General features: G+C 44.9%; 1 protein-coding gene across 10 annotated transcripts in view; it reads right to left on the minus strand.

Moving 5' to 3' along the window:
- Window positions 1–1001: 1001 nt before the first annotated feature.
- CIB4 (calcium and integrin binding family member 4) overlaps window positions 1002–22659 on the minus strand; it is a 103867-nt gene continuing 82209 nt past the window's right edge. For 6 of the 10 annotated variants that reach the window (XM_086325951.1, XM_086325948.1, XM_086325949.1 and 3 more), the window contains 4 exons: window positions 10127–10268; window positions 3554–3663; window positions 2600–2688; window positions 1002–1198 (listed from right to left, as the gene is read on the minus strand). In XM_086325951.1, the coding sequence (XP_086182077.1) occupies window positions 1168–1198; window positions 2600–2688; window positions 3554–3663; window positions 10127–10268 (372 nt within the window). In that variant the 3' untranslated portion in view covers window positions 1002–1167. Of the gene's footprint in view, window positions 1199–2599; window positions 2689–3553; window positions 3664–3893; window positions 5348–10126; window positions 10269–22659 lie in introns of those variants that run through there. The other 4 variants (XR_015136554.1, XR_015136553.1, XM_086325950.1 and 1 more) reach the window with 3 other exon arrangements.

Consider the following 22659-nt stretch of genomic DNA (forward strand, 5'->3'; position numbering starts at 1 on the left):
AGGCCAAGTCAATCTTCAAGGTATCGCTGTGTGTCAGGAGCCCCTAGCCAAGAGTGGACACTGGGCTCCTGGTTCACACTCTGAGATGGCTGCAGAGGCTCAGGTTGTGGAGGGTGCTGCTCCCCACCTCCACCTCCTAGGTGGCCTCCGGCCTGCAGGAGAGGTCACAAGAGCTCCTTTAGAGACAGGATCTAGGATAGGAACCTCGGGCCAGGTGTGTACCCATGCCTCGGGTGCATGCCAACATCCTAGCACCCCCTGGATCTGATCAAGGGACTCCATTAAGAAAGGGCTCTTAGTTCCCCTGCGTTAGTGAAATGGGTTCTTATTTCCCCAAAAGACAATGCGACCACAGCAGATTCAGGTTCATGGGAAGGTGAGCACAGCCCTTCCCCTGTAAGCCAGTCTTTAGACACCTCCTCCCTGAAGAGAGTGTAAACAAGAAAAAACAAGAAAAAAGCCCATCAGGTAGGCATCTGACAGCTTTTATGGACCCGCTAAGGGGCTTCTCCTGTGTCCCAAACCAACTGGGCTCCAGAGAGTCCCTGTGGTGGCCACATTAATTCAAGGGTTTGGCCGAGTGGCAAAGCAAATAAACCCTGATTGCTGGTCACATACTGTCATGTCCCAAGGGTGCAGGGGTGTCAAGTGGGGCCAAGATGTCTTGGGAAGCCAGGCACCAATTGGAAAGACTGCTCAGCGCATAGCTCTGTACAGCCTGCACCCGAGATGCAAGGAGAGAGGCTGAAGGGAGGCCCGTGGAAGTAAGCGCAAGATGTATATTCTCCTGGTGAATTTCATCTGGTTTGGCTTGGTCCCCGCTGTGACATGGGTTGGCCTCAAAAAGACTGGCCAATCTCAGTCTTGGCACATCTCAGACACTGGCAAACTTAAGCCCTGGAATGAGCAGTTCTTAATAAAAAATTACTTCTATATGACCTTGCACTCAAAATATAATGTTCAGTTCAGTTCAAAATATGATGAACTGATGGGAAAAGGGAAAGGCTTTAATTTTGCTTTATTGAATGAACAATATTCTAGAAGTGAGGGAGGGATAGGGACAAAGTCATTCTTCTAGTCAGATTTCCTCTAGTGCCTGCAGAGGGTTGAATTCCAAGTTCCAGGGGGTCCCCTTCAAGGCCACCAGAGCAGGTATTTGTGTTCACGTCAACATCCCCAGAAATGAATCCGAAAGGAGCTGAAAGAAGGAATTCCATTAGCTACCTCAAGCCTGAAGTTGTAAAATCCCCTCTACTTCCTGGGTTCACAGCTCTGTGTCCCTTTGTCTGAGCGATGGTCAGCTTGCAGCAATCCAAGCCACCCCAAAGCCTTCTTTAAAGCTCCTTTGAGCAGCTCCAGAATGCTAAGGCAGTCACAACCTTGTGGTGCTGGAGCCAGTGGAAAGAAAGGGGAGTGATTCAAAGAAAACACTCAAGGCAGACAGATTCCAGCCTCAGTTGTGTGCTGGGCTGTTATAGAAGAAGAGGATCAAGTAGGGTGGTCCAAGTATGGACTGTCTTTCTCTAAAAGAGCCCCTGGGCAGCCATGTTGGAAGGAAGGGCCATCTCCTCCAGCCAGGTGATTGGAAGAGGGCCAGACACCTGCCTGGACTGGCCAATCAGATTCTCTGGGAATTCAGTCAGAGCCGAGGGACATTCACTGAGGGTCATTGGGAGCCAAAGAGCTATAAACTTGACCACTGTGGAGAGGCCACATTTGGTCTCATGCCTGGCAAAGCAGAGATTTCTGGTTGCACATAAAGCAAAGACCAGAGCTGCTGAGGACAGAGGCAGAGACTCCGGGCTCCTAGCCGGGTGCTCCATGAGGCCTAGCTGGTTTTGTTCATTTTTGATTGGTTAAACCATTTTGAAGGGGCATTTGTCCTTGCTGTCACCTTGGCTGATGACCAAGGGCAGAACAGGGTGCAGGAACAGCAGACACAGGCAAACATGTAGTTCAGTGCGAGAAGACTGCCCTAACCGGGCTGGTCCTCCTGATATGGGCTGCCTTCAGGGGTGGTGTACTTCCCACAGCTGGAGGGACCCAAATAAAACTGTTGAACACAGCCAATATGGAGATGGCCAATTGTCCAGAAGTGTCTGGACCAGATATGACCCTTACGGCCCCTTTCCACCTGAGTTCTTCTGAGCTCCATCACTGGCATATTCACTGTCTGCCCCACCCCCACCCGGGTTTGGTGCCAGTCCCCAGCTCCTAGTGGCCACTGGAGGTTGTAGTGGGAGGGGAGCAGGACTAACAGTGGCAAAGGGGACTCCCCAGATCAGTCCTGCAGCCCAGTGGGCTTTGCGCTGGCTGGAGAGGGACAGCACCTAAAGTCTGGACCACCCGCGTTGCTTGCAATGCCTGAACTGCAATCTCCGCTTTGCCTTTTGAAACTCCATGCCCTGTCTCTTTCCAGGTTACCTCATTTCTCAGAAGTTCCAGTATTGCTGATTCTGAAAGAATCTGCAAAGTGCCCTGGAAACTCATGACCTCATTGGGAAGACTGAGGTGCTCTGCTGGCTCAGGGAGACTGGGGGCGGGGAGCTTCCTGTCTCCCCCACTAGGCTGGGCACCCCCCGACTCCAGAACACCTTACTTCATGAAATCTGGAGATTTGGCCATTGCGTGTTCAAACTCTGAGAAAGACAGCATATTGTCGTTGTCCAGATCTGACTCATTCAGGACCTGGACAGGGGCGCAAAAGGAGCCAGAATGCAGAGAATCAGAAAGTGAGATGGGGGTGCAGGGCTGGGGGGCAGGGACCACATGCTGAGTGTTACCACAAGCCAGGCTCTCTGCCTGGTGCTTAGCATCCCTAGAGTCCCCTGGGGGCAGGTTCTCCACTCCCTGCCCCCACTCCCATCCCTAGTCCTGCCCCAGACAAGGACACAGAGATGCAGAGAGATGAGGTTATGTGCACTGCTGTCTGGGACCTTGTGGGCTGAGCTCATCTTGGGCAAGAGTCCTCTTGGTGTCTCCAGCACAAACTTGGCAGTGAGAATAGATGTGGGGATGATGGACAGGGTGACATCCCCCACCCGCTCCTGTCACCCAGTCACAGGCAGGGGCGCTGCCCTGCGAGGTGCACAGTCAGGGTGGGACGCAGCCAGGAGCCCTCGTGGTTTTATCTTTGCTCCTAGTTCCCATCCAGACCAAAGAGTTCTCGTGCTCTTAGGACAGATGGGCCCAGGGCTGTCTTCATGTCCTTTGGACTCTCACTTGAGGACATCTGGGCATTGTGTGGTGCTGTTATAGTGTGGGGAAGGGGACATTGTGACGTGTCCATCTGAGGCTGTGCTGCTGTTGGCCCACCTGCCTGCAGTGGCTACAGGGTTGGTGGGAGGGCCCCTTGGATGGGGGCCTTGGGCTACTGCTCTGGGGACCCAGGAAGGGAGGCATGGTCCTGGAGGAAGGACAGAAACTGGGGGTAGTTTTTTCTAGCAAGTGTGCATCCGCCAGAGCCCCTCATTTGCCTGCCATCAAGAGGCTTCCGGTGATGGCCAGACCCACCACCCCCCGCCCCCCGCCCCCCGCAGCCCTGGGCACACACATGGCTGGTGAGGTCGGTCAGCAGGTCCTCTGACATGTCGTCACTATTGAGCAGCCGGAGGATGATCCTCTGCAAGTCCTCCTCGTCAATGAAGCCATTCTCATTAAAATCTGCCAAGAGGAGGCGGGGCCTCAGAGGAAGGGAGTCCTGGGCCAGGACACTGGCTGGAACCTGCAGGCTCCCACCAGCCTCTGGGAGGCCCCGAGGAGCCCAACTCTGCCAGGTGGGCCTAGAACCTGAGACTCAGGGGGACCTGGGGCAGGCCTAAGTGTGGGGAGTTGCAGCAGTAGAAGGCAAATTCAATTCAATGTGATGACCGTTGAATATGAAACATGCCAACCTTAGGAACTGTGTAATATCCCACTTTGAAGAATGACAGCTAGAGCTAACTTGGGCCCAGAATGGAGGAATGAGTTTGCTGGAGCCACGGGGACCCTTCGGGGGTGGAGCCAAGACCTTGGTCTCTGTTCTCCAAGGAAGGGTGTGGACATAAAGGTCCAGTTGAGCACCTCACTCTTTAGGCAGGTGGCTCTCCCCTGCTGAATGGTAATCAGCCACGGGGACTGGATACTGAAACCCATGATGTTCATCTAAGCGCTCCCTACATGGCTCCGCTGTGACACACCACAGGCGATGGATCAGAGCCAGTGGGGGAGAGGCAGAGGGGCTTGGGAGGGTCCAGCGTCAGGACTAGAGGGAGTGGGGCCCCGCAGTGACCTTGCGCTGCGGGTGAGAAGCCCTGCAGCCTCTCCTGAGAGCCTTCCTCCCACCCCCCGCAGTGTTTCCAGGGGTCCTGCTGGCCCAGCTCCCATATGCAGAGACTGCGGCAAAGCAACATGGCTTTGATCCCAAGCCATCTGAAAACAGAATAATTTGCTGGAGTAAAGTGTAGTCCTGGACAGTTCTCCTCCCTTGGGGGTGCCAGGGCAGAACAGCCTGGGTAAGGGTTGAGGGCTGGGAGCTCTGGGCTACCCGGCAGCCCATGTGGCCTCAGAAGCCTCATGACCCATGTTCTTGGCCACTTTGGGGAGAGAGGAGGGCTCTTCTTGCCGTTTCCCAGCAATAAGGGAGATGAGCGAGTTGGTGGGCTCAGCCTTCAGGTGTCCCCCAAACTCTCTGACTGTCATCATCCCGATCTGTCATGTTACTCCTTGCAATTTACAAAGTACTTTCACAAGATTAGCTCATTTGAGTGAGTGAGCTAAGGCAGGCCTTCACCACTATTCCCACGGGAACTGAGGTTGCCTCCCTCGCCGCTCCCAGCCACTAGCATCCCCATGTCAGATGCTGGGAAGATCAGCCTCTGGTGCTATGGCACCTGTCTGAGGGTAATTCACAGCTGGTGGGAGCCGTGCTGACCCGAGCAGAAAAGCAGTGCTGGGAAGCTGGTCTCCAACAGGTAGAAAGTCTCCCCAGAGACGCTGAGAGAAGATCGATTAGGTGGAGGCCAGGACAGTCCCTCAGAGCAGAGACTGGAGGCCAGGAGGTATGTCCTGGGTAGGTGTGGCTGGCCGGCTGGACTTGACCGACAGCCATTCGCCCTTTCCTTCTTCCTAACAGAATTGCAATTCATGTTTATGCCCAGCTTAAAATACACAGCCTTCTAGTCCCCCTTGGAGCTATGTGTGACCATGTAACAGTTCTGGCCAATTAAGTTATAGCCAAAGTTTGCTGGGTGGAGCTTCCAAGAAAGTTTGTTAAAGAAGAGTAGATGTCGTCGGTGTGTTTCAATGTTCCTTTTGTCCTTATCCCCTCTCCCATTTCTTTTTCTCCTTGACTGGGATGACGAGATACCTGTAGGCACAGAATACATTGACTCTGAGGACGGCAGTCCCATTAAAGATGGGAGATTAGGAGGCTTGAAGGAGCCCGGGCCCTTGATTGCCTCCTGGAGCCATTACCTCAGCTCTGGACTGCCTGAATCCAGGATTTCTTTTTTTTCAAACAAGGATGCTCTTACAAGTAACTGAATGCAGTCCTAACTAATATTGTAGGTCAGAGCAGTAGTAACTCTTCAGCACTTTTTTTTTTTTTTTCCTGCTGCACTTTAGAATCCTGCAGGGCTCTTTCAAAAAGCGTGCCAACCAGGGCATACCCAAGACCATCACATCAAGTCTCTGCACCTGGGGCCCAAGGGTAGGTCTTGAAAACTCCCTGGGTAATTCCAATGTCGTCCATGCTGTAGTCAGGAGATCACAGAGTCAGACACGACTCAGTGACTGAACAACAGCGATTCCAGTATTGGCAGCGATGGAAAATCAGTGGGTTAGAGCCATGCTTCTGAAACTTTCAGGTGCAGAGGAATCATCTGGGAGTCTTGTTCAAAGGTAGATTCTGATTCAGTAAGTGGAGACTGAGGCTTGAGATTCTACATTTCGAGCAAGTTCTCTGGCAGTGATGCTGCTGCTGGTATCTAGGCCACAATTGGTGTAGTGAGGGATTAGAACATTGAGTTAGGTCTTCAGACTGGCTAAGGATGATTGCTGAGGCCATCACATCATCATCCTCTCTTCTCTTTTCTTTCTCCTTTTCTTTCCCTTCTTTTTAGTCCTCCTCTTCTTCCTTCATTCCTACCACTACCACCTCAATTTATAGAGCAGCCACCACGGGCCAGGCACCAGGCTCAGAGATTCACACGTCCTATCTTCAATCCTGCTGACAGCTCTGTAAGGTAGCAATCTTCTGAGCCCGAAGAGAATTCAGATTTGCCTGAGTCTAGCTGATGAAGCCTTGGAGTTTACGAGTCCCGAGGCATCTATTTGCACCACTGATTTGCATGAAGGCTCTGTGCTTTTTGCTTTTGCACTGGAGCTCAAAAAGGAAGGAAACTGTTCGAGGAGGCCCTGGAGGAGGGTAGAGAGGAGAAGATACAAGGACAGTGTAGGGGCCTGGAGTGTCTGCTTCTCAATGTGACCTGAGGACTCTGCCTGACCTCTCAGGAGGGAGGACCTTCCCCCCATTCATGAGCTGAAGACGTTTGAGCTCCCATGTCTTGAGGGAACTCATCTAGTTCCCTGAAGGTTTGGTGGTTTTGTTTGTTTAGCTCTAGAAACAATGGGAAGACAGCTGAGACAGATATCTTTTGGAACATCTGCCCAGCCTACCCTACCATCTCTGAGCAGCATTTCAACTCCCAGTGATTGGCCTCAGAAGCTGCTTCTTCTTGGTTGTGGATGACTGGGCAAGCTTGGTCACCTAACCCAAGGGCAGCTGGATCTCTGGTTTCACGGAGCCGATAAGCATCTCCCGAGAAAATGGAAAAGAGAGACAGAGATGCTTGTGGCCCGTCAGTCAGAGTGAAGCCCATAGGTCACGTGAAGGCTGGGGTAGTCATCTTTGATCCATAGGCACAGAGGCATAAAAATTGGATCTGCAGAAGGAGAAGGTACACAGAGAGAAGCAGAGATAAGAGACTAGGCAGGCAGAGAGAAAAAAGGAGAAAGGAGCTGCCTGGCTTCCTGAGCATTTTCCAGCTGCATTTGAGGCCCTCAGGAAGCCTGCTTCACTTCTGCCATGGATTCCACACTGCTTATGGTGGACAAAGTCTAGTGCCTTCCTTCCCTCATGATCTGCTCTTCTTGGTGTTCATGCTTTTGTCTAATCGACACACCCATCTAGTGTGTGTGGGGACTTACATCTAAGCAGCAGGATTTGGCAACAGATGAGATGTCTATAATATAATATGTTATATTGCCAGCAGTCTGGCCCAAGAGACTCCCTAGCTGTCTTGGAAGAAGCAACTGGCCATGTTGGGAGGCCCATGTGACTAGGAGCATAGATCACCCTCTGGAACCTGAGGGCAGTATGCAGGCGGTAGCCAACAAAAGGCCAGGGTTCTAAGTTCTGTTGTTGTTGTTCAGTCGCTCAGTCATGTCCATGAATTCTGCCAACAACTGGAGTGAACTTGTAAGTGGGTTCCTCCCCTCTCAGTCATTCTTCAGGTGAGATTGCAGCCCAGCCAAAACCTTGATTGCAATCTTGTGAAACCCTAAGTTGAGGACCCGACCAAGCTGGGCCCAGACTTGTGAGATTATAAGTATGTTTCATCTAAAGCCATTAAGTTTGTGGTAACTTATTACACAGCAGTGGAAAACTAATATACTGCTGCTCTTCCTCGGTTGCCTTTACACAGGTAACTTCATGTTACTTGCACAGGTAAGACAAGAGCACCTAGTCTGGGTCAGCATTTTCCACCTAGAAGAGCTGGCCCATCCAGAAGAGTACTAACAGGAGACAGAAGAGGCTAGAGACAGCACAGCAAGTGCTCTGTGGTGGAAGGGCCGACGAAAGTATCACAGCTCACGAACTAGAATGCTGTGGCTAGCTTGGAAATCCCTGGGGACTCCCAGCAGTACTTGGGGTAAGGAAGGAGGAATAATACTGAATGGACTATTAAGCCAACTGAATTTGGGTCTATGATTTCATTTGTACTTACCCTGCTTAAAGTTCACTGTAAATTTGTGTCTCATATCAAATTCAGAACATTTGAGGCCATTATCTCTTCAGATATCTTTTCTGCCCTGTTTATTCTCTCCTCTCCTTCTGAGATGTCAGTTGGATATTTGTTAGACCTTCCTATTGTCCTACATGTCCTTCAGGATCTGTTTCTTTTTTCTCATCATATTTTTCCTCTCTGTTCTTCAGATTAGATTATATTCTATTGATCAGTCTTCAGGTTTACTGACTCTCTCATCTTCATTCTCCTGCTGCTGCTGCTAAGTCACTTCAGTTGTGTCTGACTCTGTGTGACCCCAGTGACGGCAGCCCACCAGGCTCCCCCATCCCTGGGATTCTCTAGGCAATAATACTGGAGTGGGCTTGATTCTCCTGCTAAGCCCAAATGGTAGATTTTTATTTCAGATATTTTATTTTTGAGTTCCGTGTTTTCCATTTGATCCTTATAGTTTCTATTTTTCTACTGAGAATTTCTATCTTTTCATTCATTAGGAGCCCATTTTCTTTTATATCATTGGGCATAATTATAATAACTGTTTGAAGATATTTATCAGCTAATTCCAACATCTGGCTCATATTAGAGTCAGTCCTCATTCTTGGGAATGCATCATTTTTCGTTTAAAAAATAATAAGATACTGAATAATTTTATTGTATCTTAGACATTATAAATGTTTTATGTAGAAACTGTGGATTCTGTTATATTCTTCCAAACAGTGATGAATTTTCTATTCTAGTGGGCAATCCCTCTCACTCAGGGACCTTGTAAAATGCAATGGCAGCTCAATTCTCCATTCAGTTCTTTCATCCTTACCTGAGTTGCTTTGAGTTCACCCTGGTATCTATGGTTTAGAGGTCAGAATGAGATTTGGCTCCTTCTGGCTTTCTTTCATGGACTGTCCCTTCTTTTCACTTTTGATGGGAAAGGTGTCCCAAACTCTGATTTTTCAAGTCAGAAAGAGATCAGGGTTTCTATTAGTCCTGTATGATGCCACTTACTGAAGCTCACCTTCAGGCTGGAAAAGTACAAAACTAAAAGTTGGGGGAGGGGGGTGGAGAACCGTTCAGTACCATTTCCTTTTTTCAAGTGTTAAATCTGTGCTTTCCGTGGCTATGCAGTGCCTGAGGTAGTTGATTTTTACATTTTGTTTAGAGTTTATAGTTGCTTTCTGCAGAAGAGACAGTATGATAGGAGCTTACTCAGCTTGTCTCTGTAGGGAAACTTATGATTTCCTATGCGTTTACTGGATACTAAGCCTGAAGACATATCAAATACAAAAATATCATTAAGCCCTTTTTACATGAGAGATGAGACACTGAGACTTCATAGGTCCCTCTGGCTTAAATCCCCTTCACTCCATTCTATCCAAGTCCGCTTGGCTGAGGCAGGAATAAGATGGCGTCCACCATGTGGGGACTGGGTGGGAGGAGCTGGTAGAGAAGGAAGACAGGCGAGATGACAGACCACACAAGCCTAAATGGACGAGTCCTTTGGCCCAAGGGGTTGGCAAGATGAGCTTGAAGCCTTGCACGTGATCTGTTTGAAGGCTTTGTTTCTTTCCTTTTGATTCCTTTTGGGAATTTCCAGGGCCCCAGATGTGCTAGGGGTTCATGAGGCTGAAGAGCAGAACTTCAGCTCCCAAAAGTGTCATGAGACCTCAGAGATGATATCTCTCAACTTGCTCATTTTTAAGATGAGGAAACTGAGGCTCTAAAAAATAAACCGATTTGCCCAAGATTTCTCAGCTATTTAGTGGCTGAGCTAGTTTCAGTGTTTTAAATCTCTTAACTTTTACAGAACCAGCATAACCCCTTCATGCCCATATATAGTCCTCTCTTTCTCTTTCTGGCCTGCCCATGCTGCTATATGGAATATCAGCACCAGTGACTCCATTTGCCTGTCTCTGGTGACATGGAAGGGAAGTCATCAATCCATTAGAGCTGGACTTCTCAACCATTAAAAAAAACAAAGATCTACAGTACTTGAGAAGTATAATACCCCTCATACTCAAGTAATCCCCAACGAACAGCATCAGACCAATGCATTGATGCTGATGGATTCCAGATGTGGTATTTACTCTATGGCCCTTGTCCCACCACTCAATCCCCATAGCACCCACCATAGATGCGGAAGGCGTACTCTATCTTCAGGCTGGGGCAGGCCTGCTCGCTGAACACAGACGCCATGCCCAGCACATCCTCAAAGGAGAACACATTGTTGTGGGAGAACACTCTGCAGATTCGGTCTCTGAAAGGGTTGACCTGTAGGTGGGGAGGAGAAAGAGGCAGGAGGCTTTTCAGTGTCAGGTTCACGCCTCCCAGGACCTCATTAATCTATTAGAAGCACAGTGTCCTGGGTTTGGGAAGAAGGCAAGAGCAACAACCTAAATACTGGAGTAGATGTTAGGTCAATGAGCCAGGATCATGGACATGATGGAGCGTACCCAGGATGAAGGATCACACTTAACATCACTCTCCCCACTGTTGCCTTCTCCTGCAGGTACTTCCCAAAGCCTCATTTTTCGGTTGTTATTCTTTTTTTATGTTTATTAATTTATATGTAAAATTTGGAAAACACCCCCCATAATATTAAAAATGGGATAAATGTTGTTCCTGATTCACTCTCCATGTTTAACTACTATTAACATATTGATGTAGAAGTTGGACGGACCCAGGTTTCAGATCTGGCTTCACCGTTTACTAGTGATCATTTTACATAATCTCCAGAGCCTAAGATTTCTTATCCACAAGATGGGGTGGGATAATACTATACCTACTTGATAGGTCTGTTGTGAGGATTAAACAGGATAGGTTTAAAGTTGTATGTGTGTGTGTGCTCAGTTGCTTCAGTCATGGCCAGCTCTTTGCAGCTTTATGGACTGTAGCCTTCCAGGCTCCTCTGTCCATGGGATTCTTCAGGCAAGAATACTGGAGTGGGTTGCCAGGCCCTCCTCCAGGATATCTTCCTGACCCACGGATTGAACTCATATCTCTTACATTCCTGCATTGGCATTAGGTTCTCTACCACTACCCCCACCTGGAAAACTCTAAAGTTGCACAATAAATAACACTTAACAGATGGTAGCTCTAAGTTGGTATACAACTACTACAAGATATTATTATAAGTTGTATACAACTACTACAAGATATTATTACAAGTTGGTATACAACCGCTACAAGATATTATAATTTGTACAGCAGTTTTCATTTTTAAACCAATTAATTCTCAATTTTGAGTCCCAAACAAGGAAGCGTCATGTGATTTTAGAAACCCTGATTTCTCTAAAGTGGGCCTGGCCAGGGTCATTCATGAGAGGGCTCTTCTGAGCCAGCACCACAAGGTTCTAAGCCATTTCTCCACCAGCTCAGTGGCAGCTCATGAAGGCCACCTTGCTGTTCTCTCTCCAGCCCCCAGGAATGGGCAGGTGGGATGGGCTTTGGGAATGGGCAGATTTAAGGAGAGTTAAAGGCACAGAACAATCTTGGGAATATTTAAAAGTAACATATTCATCTTTGGCAATCTCCTCCTCCTGCTCTCTGTGTCTCTTATCCATCCCCACCTCGTGGGACTCCTTGGCCCACAATTGCTCAGAAATCCAGCCTCTGTCTACTCTAATCTCACCCTATTACTGGTAGGCCTTATCAGATCCCAGCTGTGCTTCTGGTGTCCCAGACTGACCCCTGATCACTCCCTTCTCATCAACCAAAATTCCATTTCCTTAGATGCATCTCAGCTAAGAAAGCTATTTGATTCTGCGAATTCACACAGCAGTTTCTCCATCTTCCAAAGTTTTGATTAGTGGAAACAAACCTTTAATTGATTTTCTAGTCCCCTTTGACTGACAAGGTATCTCTTCAAGGCTCTAGGCTTCTTGCAAAAGGAGTAGTTCCACAGAACACACACCCTATCGGCTCCCTCGCTGGACCCCAGCCCCAGCCTCTCTGGACCCATGACCTTGCCTATCACTCCTCAGAGCTGCCCTAGCTTCAGCCAGCGCTTTGCTCTCTGGTTTTAACGTCTCCACTTTGGAGACATTCATCATGAACATTTCTGTTTCGTTTCTTTTGAACTCAGCTACAATATGAAAGTCTATGGTTTAATTCTATTTGGTGTATGCACTTGAGATGAGAGAGAGGACATTCTGAGTCATTTCCCATGACTGTGTAGATCTCTAGCCTTAATGAGCATACTGGTTATCTGAGGTCCTTCTTGAACACATGAATTGTAACTCCTGCCCTCAGAGATCCTGTTTTAGAAGATCTGAGGCACAGCCCAGCATAATGGATTGAATTGCATCTCCTCCAAATTTTATATGACCCCGAATAGCTCAGAATGTGACCTCATTTGGAAATATGGCCATTGCAGACGTGGTTAGTTAAGGGCATATTAGGTCTAGGGTGGGCCCCAGACCTAACATGAATGGTGTTTTTATAAAATGGGAAATCTGGACACAGAGACACTTAGTCAGGGAGAACATCACATAAAGATGAAAGCCGAGATCTGGGTGACACAGGCACAAGCCAAGGAATGCCAAATATTGCCAGAAAACTTCTGCAAGCTAGGAGAGAGGGTTGGAAAAGATTCTTCCTCCCAGCTCTCAAAAGCAACCAAGCTTGCAGACACCTTGATCCTCAGCCTTCCAGCCTCCAGAAAGTGAGACAACACATTTCTGTCTAATCTACATAGCTGTGATACTTTGTGATGGCAGCCTTAGTAAACCAATACATTGAGAAATCTGCATTGTAAATAAGATTTTCAATTGACAGAATTAATTTCATATATATATACTTAAATTTGTTTCAGGAGTGGCCAGAGTCCAGGTGAATCTGGACTGTGCTGCTAGGTCTTCCAAACTAGCTCCTGTTTCCTCTGTCCATTCACTTCCATGCTCCCTAGAAAGCTTGGTTTGCCTGCCTCAAATGGATCCTGATAAGATCTATCTAGTGTGATGTATTCCAGGTCGCATGCACGTAGCTAAGTGGCTTTACAGATTACTTTGCCAAATTGTAACTAAATTAACTCTCACAAATGGATAGGTGGCTTAACAAGATTCCTGCAAGGAAACCACAATTGAAGATAATGCTTACGATGCAAATGCAAGTGAACAAGAAAATGTCAGGGCAGATTCCTCTCATACTTAAAATGAGAGTTCTTCTCTATGAGGTAGAAACAATGAGAATACAATCAGATGTAATGGGAAGTCCCATCTCCTGTTCTGTTCACCTGCACTCAGATCAATAAGCTCACTGCCTAAGCATCTATCCAACCATGGAATGAGATACCAACCCTTCCCTGGGTTGCCCCTACTACTTGGCCTTACTGGGAGTGATGGGGATTGTTGTTGTTCAGTCACTCAGTTGTGTCCGACTCTTTGAGACCCCGTGAGCTACAGTACGCCAGGCTTCCCTGTCCTTCACCATCTCCTGGAGCTTGCTCAGACACAAGTCCATTGAGTCAGTGATGCCATCCAACCATCTCTGGTGTCCTCTTCTCCTCCTGCCCCCAATCTTTCCCAGCATCAGGATCTTTTCTAATGAGTCAGCTCTTCACATGAGGTGGCCAAAGTATTGGAGCTTCAGCTTCAGCATCAGTCTTTCCAATGAATATTCAGGGTTGATTTCCTTTAGGATGGACTGGTTGGATCTCCTTGCAGTCCAAGGGACTCTCAAGAGTCTTCTCTAACACCACAGTTCAAAAGCATGAGTTCTTCGACACTCAGCCTTCTTTATGGTCCAAATCTCACACCCATATGTGACTTCTGGGAAAAGCATAGCTTTGACTAGATGGACCTTTGTTGACAAAGTGATGTTTTAGCTTTTCAATATGCTGTCTAGGTTTGTCATAGCTTTTCTTCCAAGGAACAAGCGTCTTCTAATTTCATAGTTGCAATCACCATCTGCAGTGATTTTGGAATCCAAGAAAATAAAGTCTGTTACTGTTTCCACTGTTTCCCCATCTATTTGCCATGAAGTGATGGGACTGGATGCCATGATCTTAATTTTTTGAATGTTGAGTTTTAAGCCAGCTTTTTCACCCTCCTCTTTCACCTTCATCAAGAGGCTCTTTAGTTTCTCTTTGCTTTCTGCTATAAGGGTGATGTCATCTGCATATCTGACATTATTGATATTTCTCCCGGCAATCCTGATTTCACATGTGCTTCATCCAGCCCAGCATTTCACGTTATGTGCTCTGCATATAAGTTAAATAAACAGGGTGACCAGCGAACCAGTTCATTGTTCCATGTCTGGTTCTGTTGCTTCTTGACCTGCTTACAGGTTTCTCAGGAGGCAAGTAAGGTGGTCTGGTATTCCCATCTCTTTAAGAATTTTCCACAGCTTGTTGGGATCCACAAAAAGGCTTTAGCATAGTCAATGGAGCAGAAGTAGATGTTTTTTCTGGAATTACTGGGCGTGATGGGGGAGGAAGAATAATTGCCAGGAAGTCAATTCATTCCCCCTTAGACCCATATCACATGACTATTATCCACCTACACACACCCCCGCACCCCTGACATACACACACCTTGTCTCATAGAGATTGGGAAGCCGGCTGTTGGTGTGGTACCTGCTGGTAGCAAGAATAGAACGTGAACACAATATGATGACCACAGGTTCTATTGGATGAATCAGAGAAAATTTTGCTGAAGGTGCACAGAAATATGCATTAGAACAAATTTCACAAAATGTATTAAATAGTTGAAGAAAATGCGGCTGTTTCTATCATGGTGTTCCTAGATTCTGTTTCAATAATGAAACACATGAGGAACCACATTTCTGTGAGCCACTAAAGGGAAGAGGCAATGTGTACTGAACAGTACATTACTTCCTTAATAAAGACATCATTTATGAGAAAATTTGTCTGAGTGTAATCACTGATAGAGTGGCTGCTTCCTGATGAAAATGGATTCTGGGTAGGGGTGCAAGGATGTTGATACGTGTGAAACTACTCCCCGCAGAATTTCCTTCAGGCTACTGTAGTCAAGAGCTCAAATCCAGATATATACAAGTGCTGTGGGATGCATTGGTGTGATCAGTTTTTTTTAATATAGTAAAACTTATAAAATGATTTATAATCAGAAGGAAAATGACTATGAAAATCTTCTGAACCACCCAGAGGCTTGTTGGTTATCTTCTGGCAGTGCACTTAAAATAGTCATCAGAGTTAAAGAGGATGTATTCTTGTACAAAAAGACAAGAGTTCGAAATTTGGTGAGCCTTTTCTGAGGACAAGTGGCTGTTGGCAGTTTGCTACCTCAGAGATATCCACCAAAATATGAACTCAAATTCTTCTCACTCTTCAAGGTAAAGGATGACTTATTATAATATTGAGTGAGAAAGTGTTTGATTTTCCAAACAAACTCATGCTTTGAAGAGAATGCCTGAGATTTTTGAAAATGAGATTTTTGTTGTTGACAATCTGTGATCTCCTGTGATCACCTATAAAGATGCTTCTATCTGCATATCTGAAAATATTAGAAACATATTTTTCTAATCTGTTTGAAAGTGGTCCAGGTTAAGAGTGGATATTCAGTCCATTTGTTAAAAATCTAACAAGTGGATATACAATATGCAAGGCTTGCCAATTAGCTTGTAAGAGCCGCTGACTCACGTAACGGAAGATGGGCATCAACCAGCTTAATTTCAATCAAAAGTCTTTAATTGGTGGTTGGGGTTGAAAATGAGTACCATAATTTAATGTAGCTAGTGATACATCCTTTTCTTTGGATCAACTACTTTAGCCATTAAAAACAAACCCAGCTAGACCAGACTCCTGAATGGCTCTCTGTCTCAAAGTGTTAAAGCAAGATTCCAAAGAGAAATGAAACATATTCAATTGCTTCTCCGACACTGTTATTAATTATAAGCAAACAATAAAATTGTGAAAGGAGGAAATTTTGTTATGTAAAGTAAAGGAGAATTTATTTAAAAAATTTTTATGTAGGGAATTCCCTGGTGGTCCAGAGGTTAAGATTCTACGTCCAGTGCCCAGGGTTTGGGTTCAGTCTCTGGTCAGAACACCCACAAGCAGTGTGGTACAGACAAAAGAATATATATATATATATATTTCACATATTTAACTTTTAATTTTGCATGTTTATTTCATAACATTTAGTACTGTAGTAAAGGCATAAAGTTTATAAGTGAATAAATGCATATTATGGGTATGTACTCCATTTTATTTTATTGCTGAGGGTGCATGATCAAAAATGTCTGGAGATCTCTGATCTAGATTAACCCGCTCATAATCACAAATGTGGAAATGAGGCCCTGAAGGGGAAGCGGGGAATGGGGAGAGCAACTTTCCCAAGGTCATTCAGCCAACGAGCCCAGCCTAGGATCTTCTGAGTCTGCCTGGTACTGTTCCTGCCACGCTGGCCTGTGCCACATAACTATCAAACAGAATGGTGGCGATGAGGCCAAGCATGACCTGAAAAAGTTTTTTTTTTTTTACAAGAAGTGCAAAAATGGAGATGAGATTGGAGTCAAAAAAGTGGCCCCCAGTCTCTGAGAGCTCTAACACAATAGGAGCAAATGCTACAGAAAAGAGAACCCCTGGGGGTTGGAAGGAGGCAGCAATGGGCCATCAGGCTGGGGAGTGGTGGAAGAAACAGAGCAAGGAGCAGAGCATTCTAGTCTCAGGGCTAGACCTAGGTCACCAGAGCTGTGTCTGGGCCCTGGAAGCCAGGCACTGGTATAGCTCTAAACTGGTATAGTTCTCTGTGAGGTCCAGGGCCACCTTCCAGGACAGTGTCCCAAGCCTGTCTATGGTCCAGAAGGGCAGCTTCCCTCCCCCCAGGTTCCCTTCCACATCACTCTCCAAAGGGAGTTCCCACGACACAGACTGCCCATGACAAGGTGTGCTTGGCACACATGCAGCTCCCTGCAGAGGGTTGCTGATGGTGCTGCAGGGAGAGTTCTAAAGGCCCAGGGGAAGCTGCCTCCATGCCTCTGTCATCTCTCCACCCTGAGCCAAGAGCCAACTCAGCCAGAGTCCTCAGGTCTGGCCCAGCCCAGCCAGCAGCAGACAGAACAGCTGGAAAAACACAGGAGAGGGAGCATGGCTCATTAATGAGCTCAGTTCCAGTTTACTGTATTCTAGATTTTTGTTGCTCTTACTTTAACAATCTGAAATCTGAACTAATAAAATTTGGGACCCATCCAGAGAGTTATTGTCTGCATAAAATTTCACACTCATTTAGCAGTCTTCAATCCTCCAAGGGAAGAAGATGACAATTGACAAAGTAATGCTTCCATTTCAAGAATAACATATGCCCTAGTGTGAAGGTGTTCTGAACAAGGGAATATAAACATGTCAATGTAGAAATTTATACAGGTAACGGTAGTACAGTCTCTATCCAGGATGACAAAACTAAAGAAGGTGAAGATAAACTCCAAACACTGAGGATTTTTTTGGAAACAGAAACTACAGTTTGTAAATAAAAAGATTTCAGTCCCTGCCAAAAAACTAAGTTTTTTGTTTTTTTTTTTAATAAAAGCTCTTCACAAAGCTATTGAACAAGAGATTTGATTTGAAGATGAAAGTCAGAGGGGAAATATTTGGACTTAGCTTAAAAATATCTCCTCACCATTCCTCCAGCTAGCACATAGTCAAGAAGAGCTTTTTGCAGTTGCTGGAAAAAATTCACACAAAAATACACTAGTGACTCAATATTGACATCATTGACACAGTTTGATTCTTAACATCTCATTTTTAAAAAAAAAAAAAGATCAAACAGCATTATTTCATTTGATATTTTCATTACTAATTAATCTTTCTTAATTTTTACTGTTTTTTTTTAAAAATAATGCTTTATTTTTTGCTCATTTGTCTGCTGCCAACTCTTTTAAAAATGATAAATCATATCATTTTCAAGTGATATGTTCATCTGAAATGTTCCTATGTTCGTAAATCAAATGTTCATATTTTTAAAATTTTAAACGGATGTAAAGCATCTGGCAAGGAAACGCATGGATGGAGGTATCTGTACAAGAAGCCAGCCCCTCCTAGACCTTGAGTGGAGCCCTTAGGTTACTGGAGCAGACTCTCACTGAGAGAAGCACTGCCTGAAAGATGACTCATCATTGTGCAAGACTAGGTGAGCAGACCCTGTGTCCTGGGAGAGGTGTGTAACAAAATCTTTTGTACTTTAGAGGCTTTAAAAACTTCTCTTGGATGTACCATGTTTTTTGCTTGGAAGGCTCAATATTATTAAGATGTTGATTCTCCTCAAATTTCCTGCAGAATTAATAAGGTTCTAAAGTCTTCCAGTTGATGTGTTTGTAGAAATTGACAAGCTGATTCTAAACTTTATATGGAAATACAAAGGGTCAAGAACAGCCAAGACAATCCTAAAGCAGAGAAACAAGGCTGAAGTACTTACACTGCTAGACATCAGGACCTTGCTAAGACTTTTGTAATCAGTTTAGGGTGGTACTGATGCAAGGACAGACAAATCAATGGCCCGATAGAAATTCCAGAAACAGACCCATACACATATGGGTGCCTCATGTATAACAAAGATCACGTTGCAATGGAGTAGGGGAAAGAAGAGGTTTTTCAATAAGAGATGTTGGGTTTAGTGGATATCCATACACAGAAGGAAGGAATCTTGACTCCTACCTCACACTGTACACAAAAATCAATTCCAAGATTGATCATAGATCCAATGTGGAAAACCAATCATTAAAAAAAGCGTAGCACAATACCTTCATAACTGTGAGGCAAAGATTCTTTAGTAATACACACAAAGCTCTGATTATGAGAGAAAATCTTCATAAATTGGAATATATTAAAATTGAGAATGTGTGTAGTTCAAAAGACATCATTACAAGAGTGAAAAGGCAAGCCACAGCAATCAATATATACTTCAACAGGTGAATGGATAAACAGGCACTGGCATATCCATACAACGTAATACTTCTCAGCAATAAGTAGATTCGTGCAACAATATGGACAATTCTTAAATGTATTTTGCTAAGTAAAAGGAGTCAGGTGTAATAATATATAATGTATGAGCCCATTTGTAAGACATACTGGAAAATGCAAAAGTATGATATAAGGATGGAAAACTGCTGGGTGGTTGCCAACATTTGGGGGAAGGGGACGGAGTTAACGACAAAGAAGCCTCACACGGAAATGCTTAGGGCGGTGAAACTGTTCCGTATGGTGCAGCTGTCATGGCAGCTTCACACCTTAGTACATTTGTTTAAACCCATGGAACTGTATACCACAATGAGTGAAGTTTACTGGCTACAAATTAAAAAATTTTAAACTGCAGGATGTTAGTGAACTCAGGATGAAATGTAGGTCATGACAAATAAAAGTAACTATGTACAAATAAGTGACAAAATCGCACTGAAAGAATTTGGGAAAGAGGAACTGACCAAGCAACTTTGGAAAATAATGTTTCAATCAGGTACTGAAAGTCTAAAGACAAAACCCCCATAAACCAACATTGTACTCTAGATGGTAAATTTGTTTCTCACAGGGGTTCAGTTCAGTTCAGTTCAGTTGCTCAGTCATGTCCGACTCTGCGACCCCATGAACTGCAGCACGCCAGGCCTCCCTGTTCATCACCAACTCCCGGAGTCCACCCAAACCCATGTCCATCGAGTCGGTGATGCCATCCAGCCATCACATCCTCTGTCATCCTCTTCTCCTCTTGCCCTCAATCTTTCCCAGAATCAGGGTCTTTTCAAATGAGTCAGCTCTTCACATCAGGTGGCCATAGTACTAGAGTTTCAGCTTCAACTTCAGTCCTTCCAATGAACACCTAGGACTGATCTCCTTTGGGATGGACTGGTTGATCTCCTTGCAGTTCAAGGGACTCTCAAGAGTCTTCTCCAACACCACAGTTCAAAAGCATCCATTCTTCGGCACACAGCTTTCTTTATGGTCCAACTCTCACATCCATACATGACTACTGGAAAAACCATAGCCTTGACTAGACGGACCTTTGTTGGCAAAGTAATGTCTCTGCTTTTTAATATGCTGCCTAGGTTGGTCATAACTTTCCTTCCAAGGAGCAAGTGTCTTTTAATTTCGTGGCTGCAGTCATCATCTGCAGTGATTTTAGAGCCCCCCAAAATAAAGTCTGACACTGTTTCCACTGTTTCCCCATCTATTTGCCATGAAGTTATGGGACTGGATGCCATGATCTTAGTTTTCTGAATGTTGAGCTTTAAGCCAACTTTTTCACTCTCCTCTTTCACTTTCATCAAGAGGCTCTTTGGTTCTTCTTCACTCTCTCCCATAAGGGTGGTGTCATCTGCACATCTGAGGTTATTGATATTTCTCCTGGCAATCTTGATTCCAGCTTGTGCTTCATCCAGCCCAGCGTTTCTCCTGATGTACTCTGCATATAAGTTAAATAAGCAGGGTGACAGTATACAGCCTTGACGTACTCCTTTTCCTATTTGGAACCAGTCTGTTGTTCCATGTCCAGTTCTAACTGTTGCTTCCTAACCTGCATACAGATTTCTCAAGAGGCAGGTCAGGTGGTCTGGTATACAACAACATTAAGCACCTAACAATGTAAAACTAACGATGTTCATACTCCAATAAAAAAATCACCAGTCATGAAAAAAAGTAGAAAAATAAGATCTACAACCTGTAGAAAAATCAATTAATACAAACAGACCCAGAAATGACACCAATGATAGAATAAGCAGGTGCAAATGTTAAACCAAGAATTATAAATATGCTATCATGGACGGAGGAGCCTGGTGGGCTGCAGTCCATGGGGTCGCGAAGAGTCGCACACGACTGAGCGACTTCACTTTCAGTTTTCACTTTCATGCATTGGAGGAGGAAATGGCAACCCACTCCAGTGTTCTTGCCTGGAGAATCCCAGGGACGGGCGAGCCTGGTGGGCTGCCATCTATGGGGTCGCACAGAGTCAGACACGACTGAAGCGACTTAGCAGCAGCAGCAGCAGCATATATATTCCAGAAGGTAGAGGAAAGCATGATGAGGAAAAATGATAAATCCATAGATTCAAGAAGTTCAACAGAATCCAAGCAGAAGAAACTTGAAGCAAAACAGCACAACACAGCACAATCAAACTGCTAAAAACCAGCAATAAAGAGAAATATATTTGAGGAGGGAGGTATTGTGGGGGGACACATACACATAAAGAAACAAAGACAAAAACGACTCTGGATTTGTCATCAGAAACTAAGCAAGCCAAAAGACATGGAATATTACTCTCAGAGAGAAAGGAAAAAGGCTCTAGTCCAATTTTTCTATACCCAGCAAAAATATCTTTCAAACTTAAAGCAAATGACTTTCTTCTTCTGCCAAAGAAAAGCTGAGAGAATTCATAGGAGCAGATCAGAACCACAAAAAATATTTTTTAAAAAAACTTCTTTGAGGAGAAGAAAAATACCAGAAGGAAAACTTGGATCTACACAAAAGAATGAAAAGCACTGGAAGTGATAAATATCTGAAAAAAACATAAAATATCTTTTTTTTTCTCATTTTAAGCCCTTCCAAAGAGACAAATCCACATGTGTAGCTGGAATTTTCAACATCTATCTGTCAGTAATTGACAGAACAATCCACAAAAAAATCATTAAGGATAAAAGACTTGAAAGGATTATAAACCAACTTGATTTACTTGACATAGAGCACTTCTATCAAAGTGGTATACACACTTTTTCAAATGCACTTGGAACATTTGGATAGACCAAGATAGACCATATTCTGAGTTTTAAAGGAAGTCTCAATAAAGTTAAGAGGATTTAAATCACACAAAATATGTTCTGACCCAACAAAATTAAATTAGAAATCAATAAACATAAAGATATCTTGGAAATATCAAAGAGATCACAAGGGAAATTAGAAAATAATTTGAACTAAATAAAAATGAAAGCACAGCACTGTATATTTGTGGTATATAGTGAAAGCAGTGTGTACAGAAAAATGAACAACATTAAGTACTTCTATTTAAAAAGAAAGGACTTATATGTGTATTTAACTGGAAAAAAAAAAAAGCCCCTCACCCTTTGGTGGGAGTTGGTCATTACAAGAAGAGTGGATCAGGAATTCCAGGTCTAACAACTAGTGGATGATGGAGCCTATTCTAACCCTGTGCTACCTGGGGAGCACCTGTGCTGCCCCTTAAGAAATGGATGAGCTTGTCACCAGAAACAGTGGCTTGGATGGAGCTTCTCGGCCCATCTGCCCAGGAGGAATTCCTAGTTCTGGGTCTGAACAGTCACCCCCCAGCACCAGAGTAACTCTACCAGAAGGTGGCAGTGTTGAGTCGAGTCATTCAGTCAGTTTTCAATCCCAAGAATGAGCACCTACTGGGTACAAGTGGTTAGGTAAGGCTGTGACTATGTTGCAGGCAGGTGGTATGATACATATTATGTTTTGCAAAGAGTGAAAACTAAAGCCTAGAGAAGGAGGACTCAAACTCCTAAGTCAATGCTTTGTCTGCAGTTCTACTCTTGACTTCACTGGGTATGCATTTTTCCCCCCAAAAAAGTTCTCAAAAATCACATTCCTGCACACACAGAGCAGGCAGGGCTTGAGGTATTATCCTGAGTCCCATGCCCCTGGAAGTTGGTGTTTGCTCAGAGAACAAACCAGCCAAACTGAAGGATGCGGCTTGCTCAACTAGAGATGAGACACAGGCTCATAGCCTGA

This window comes from Bos grunniens, chromosome 11 (assembly GCF_055505025.1).
Source record: "Bos grunniens cultivar Pamir isolate PY7600 chromosome 11, Bosgru_T2T1.0, whole genome shotgun sequence".
In the NCBI taxonomy this organism is placed as follows: Eukaryota; Metazoa; Chordata; class Mammalia; order Artiodactyla; family Bovidae; genus Bos; species Bos grunniens.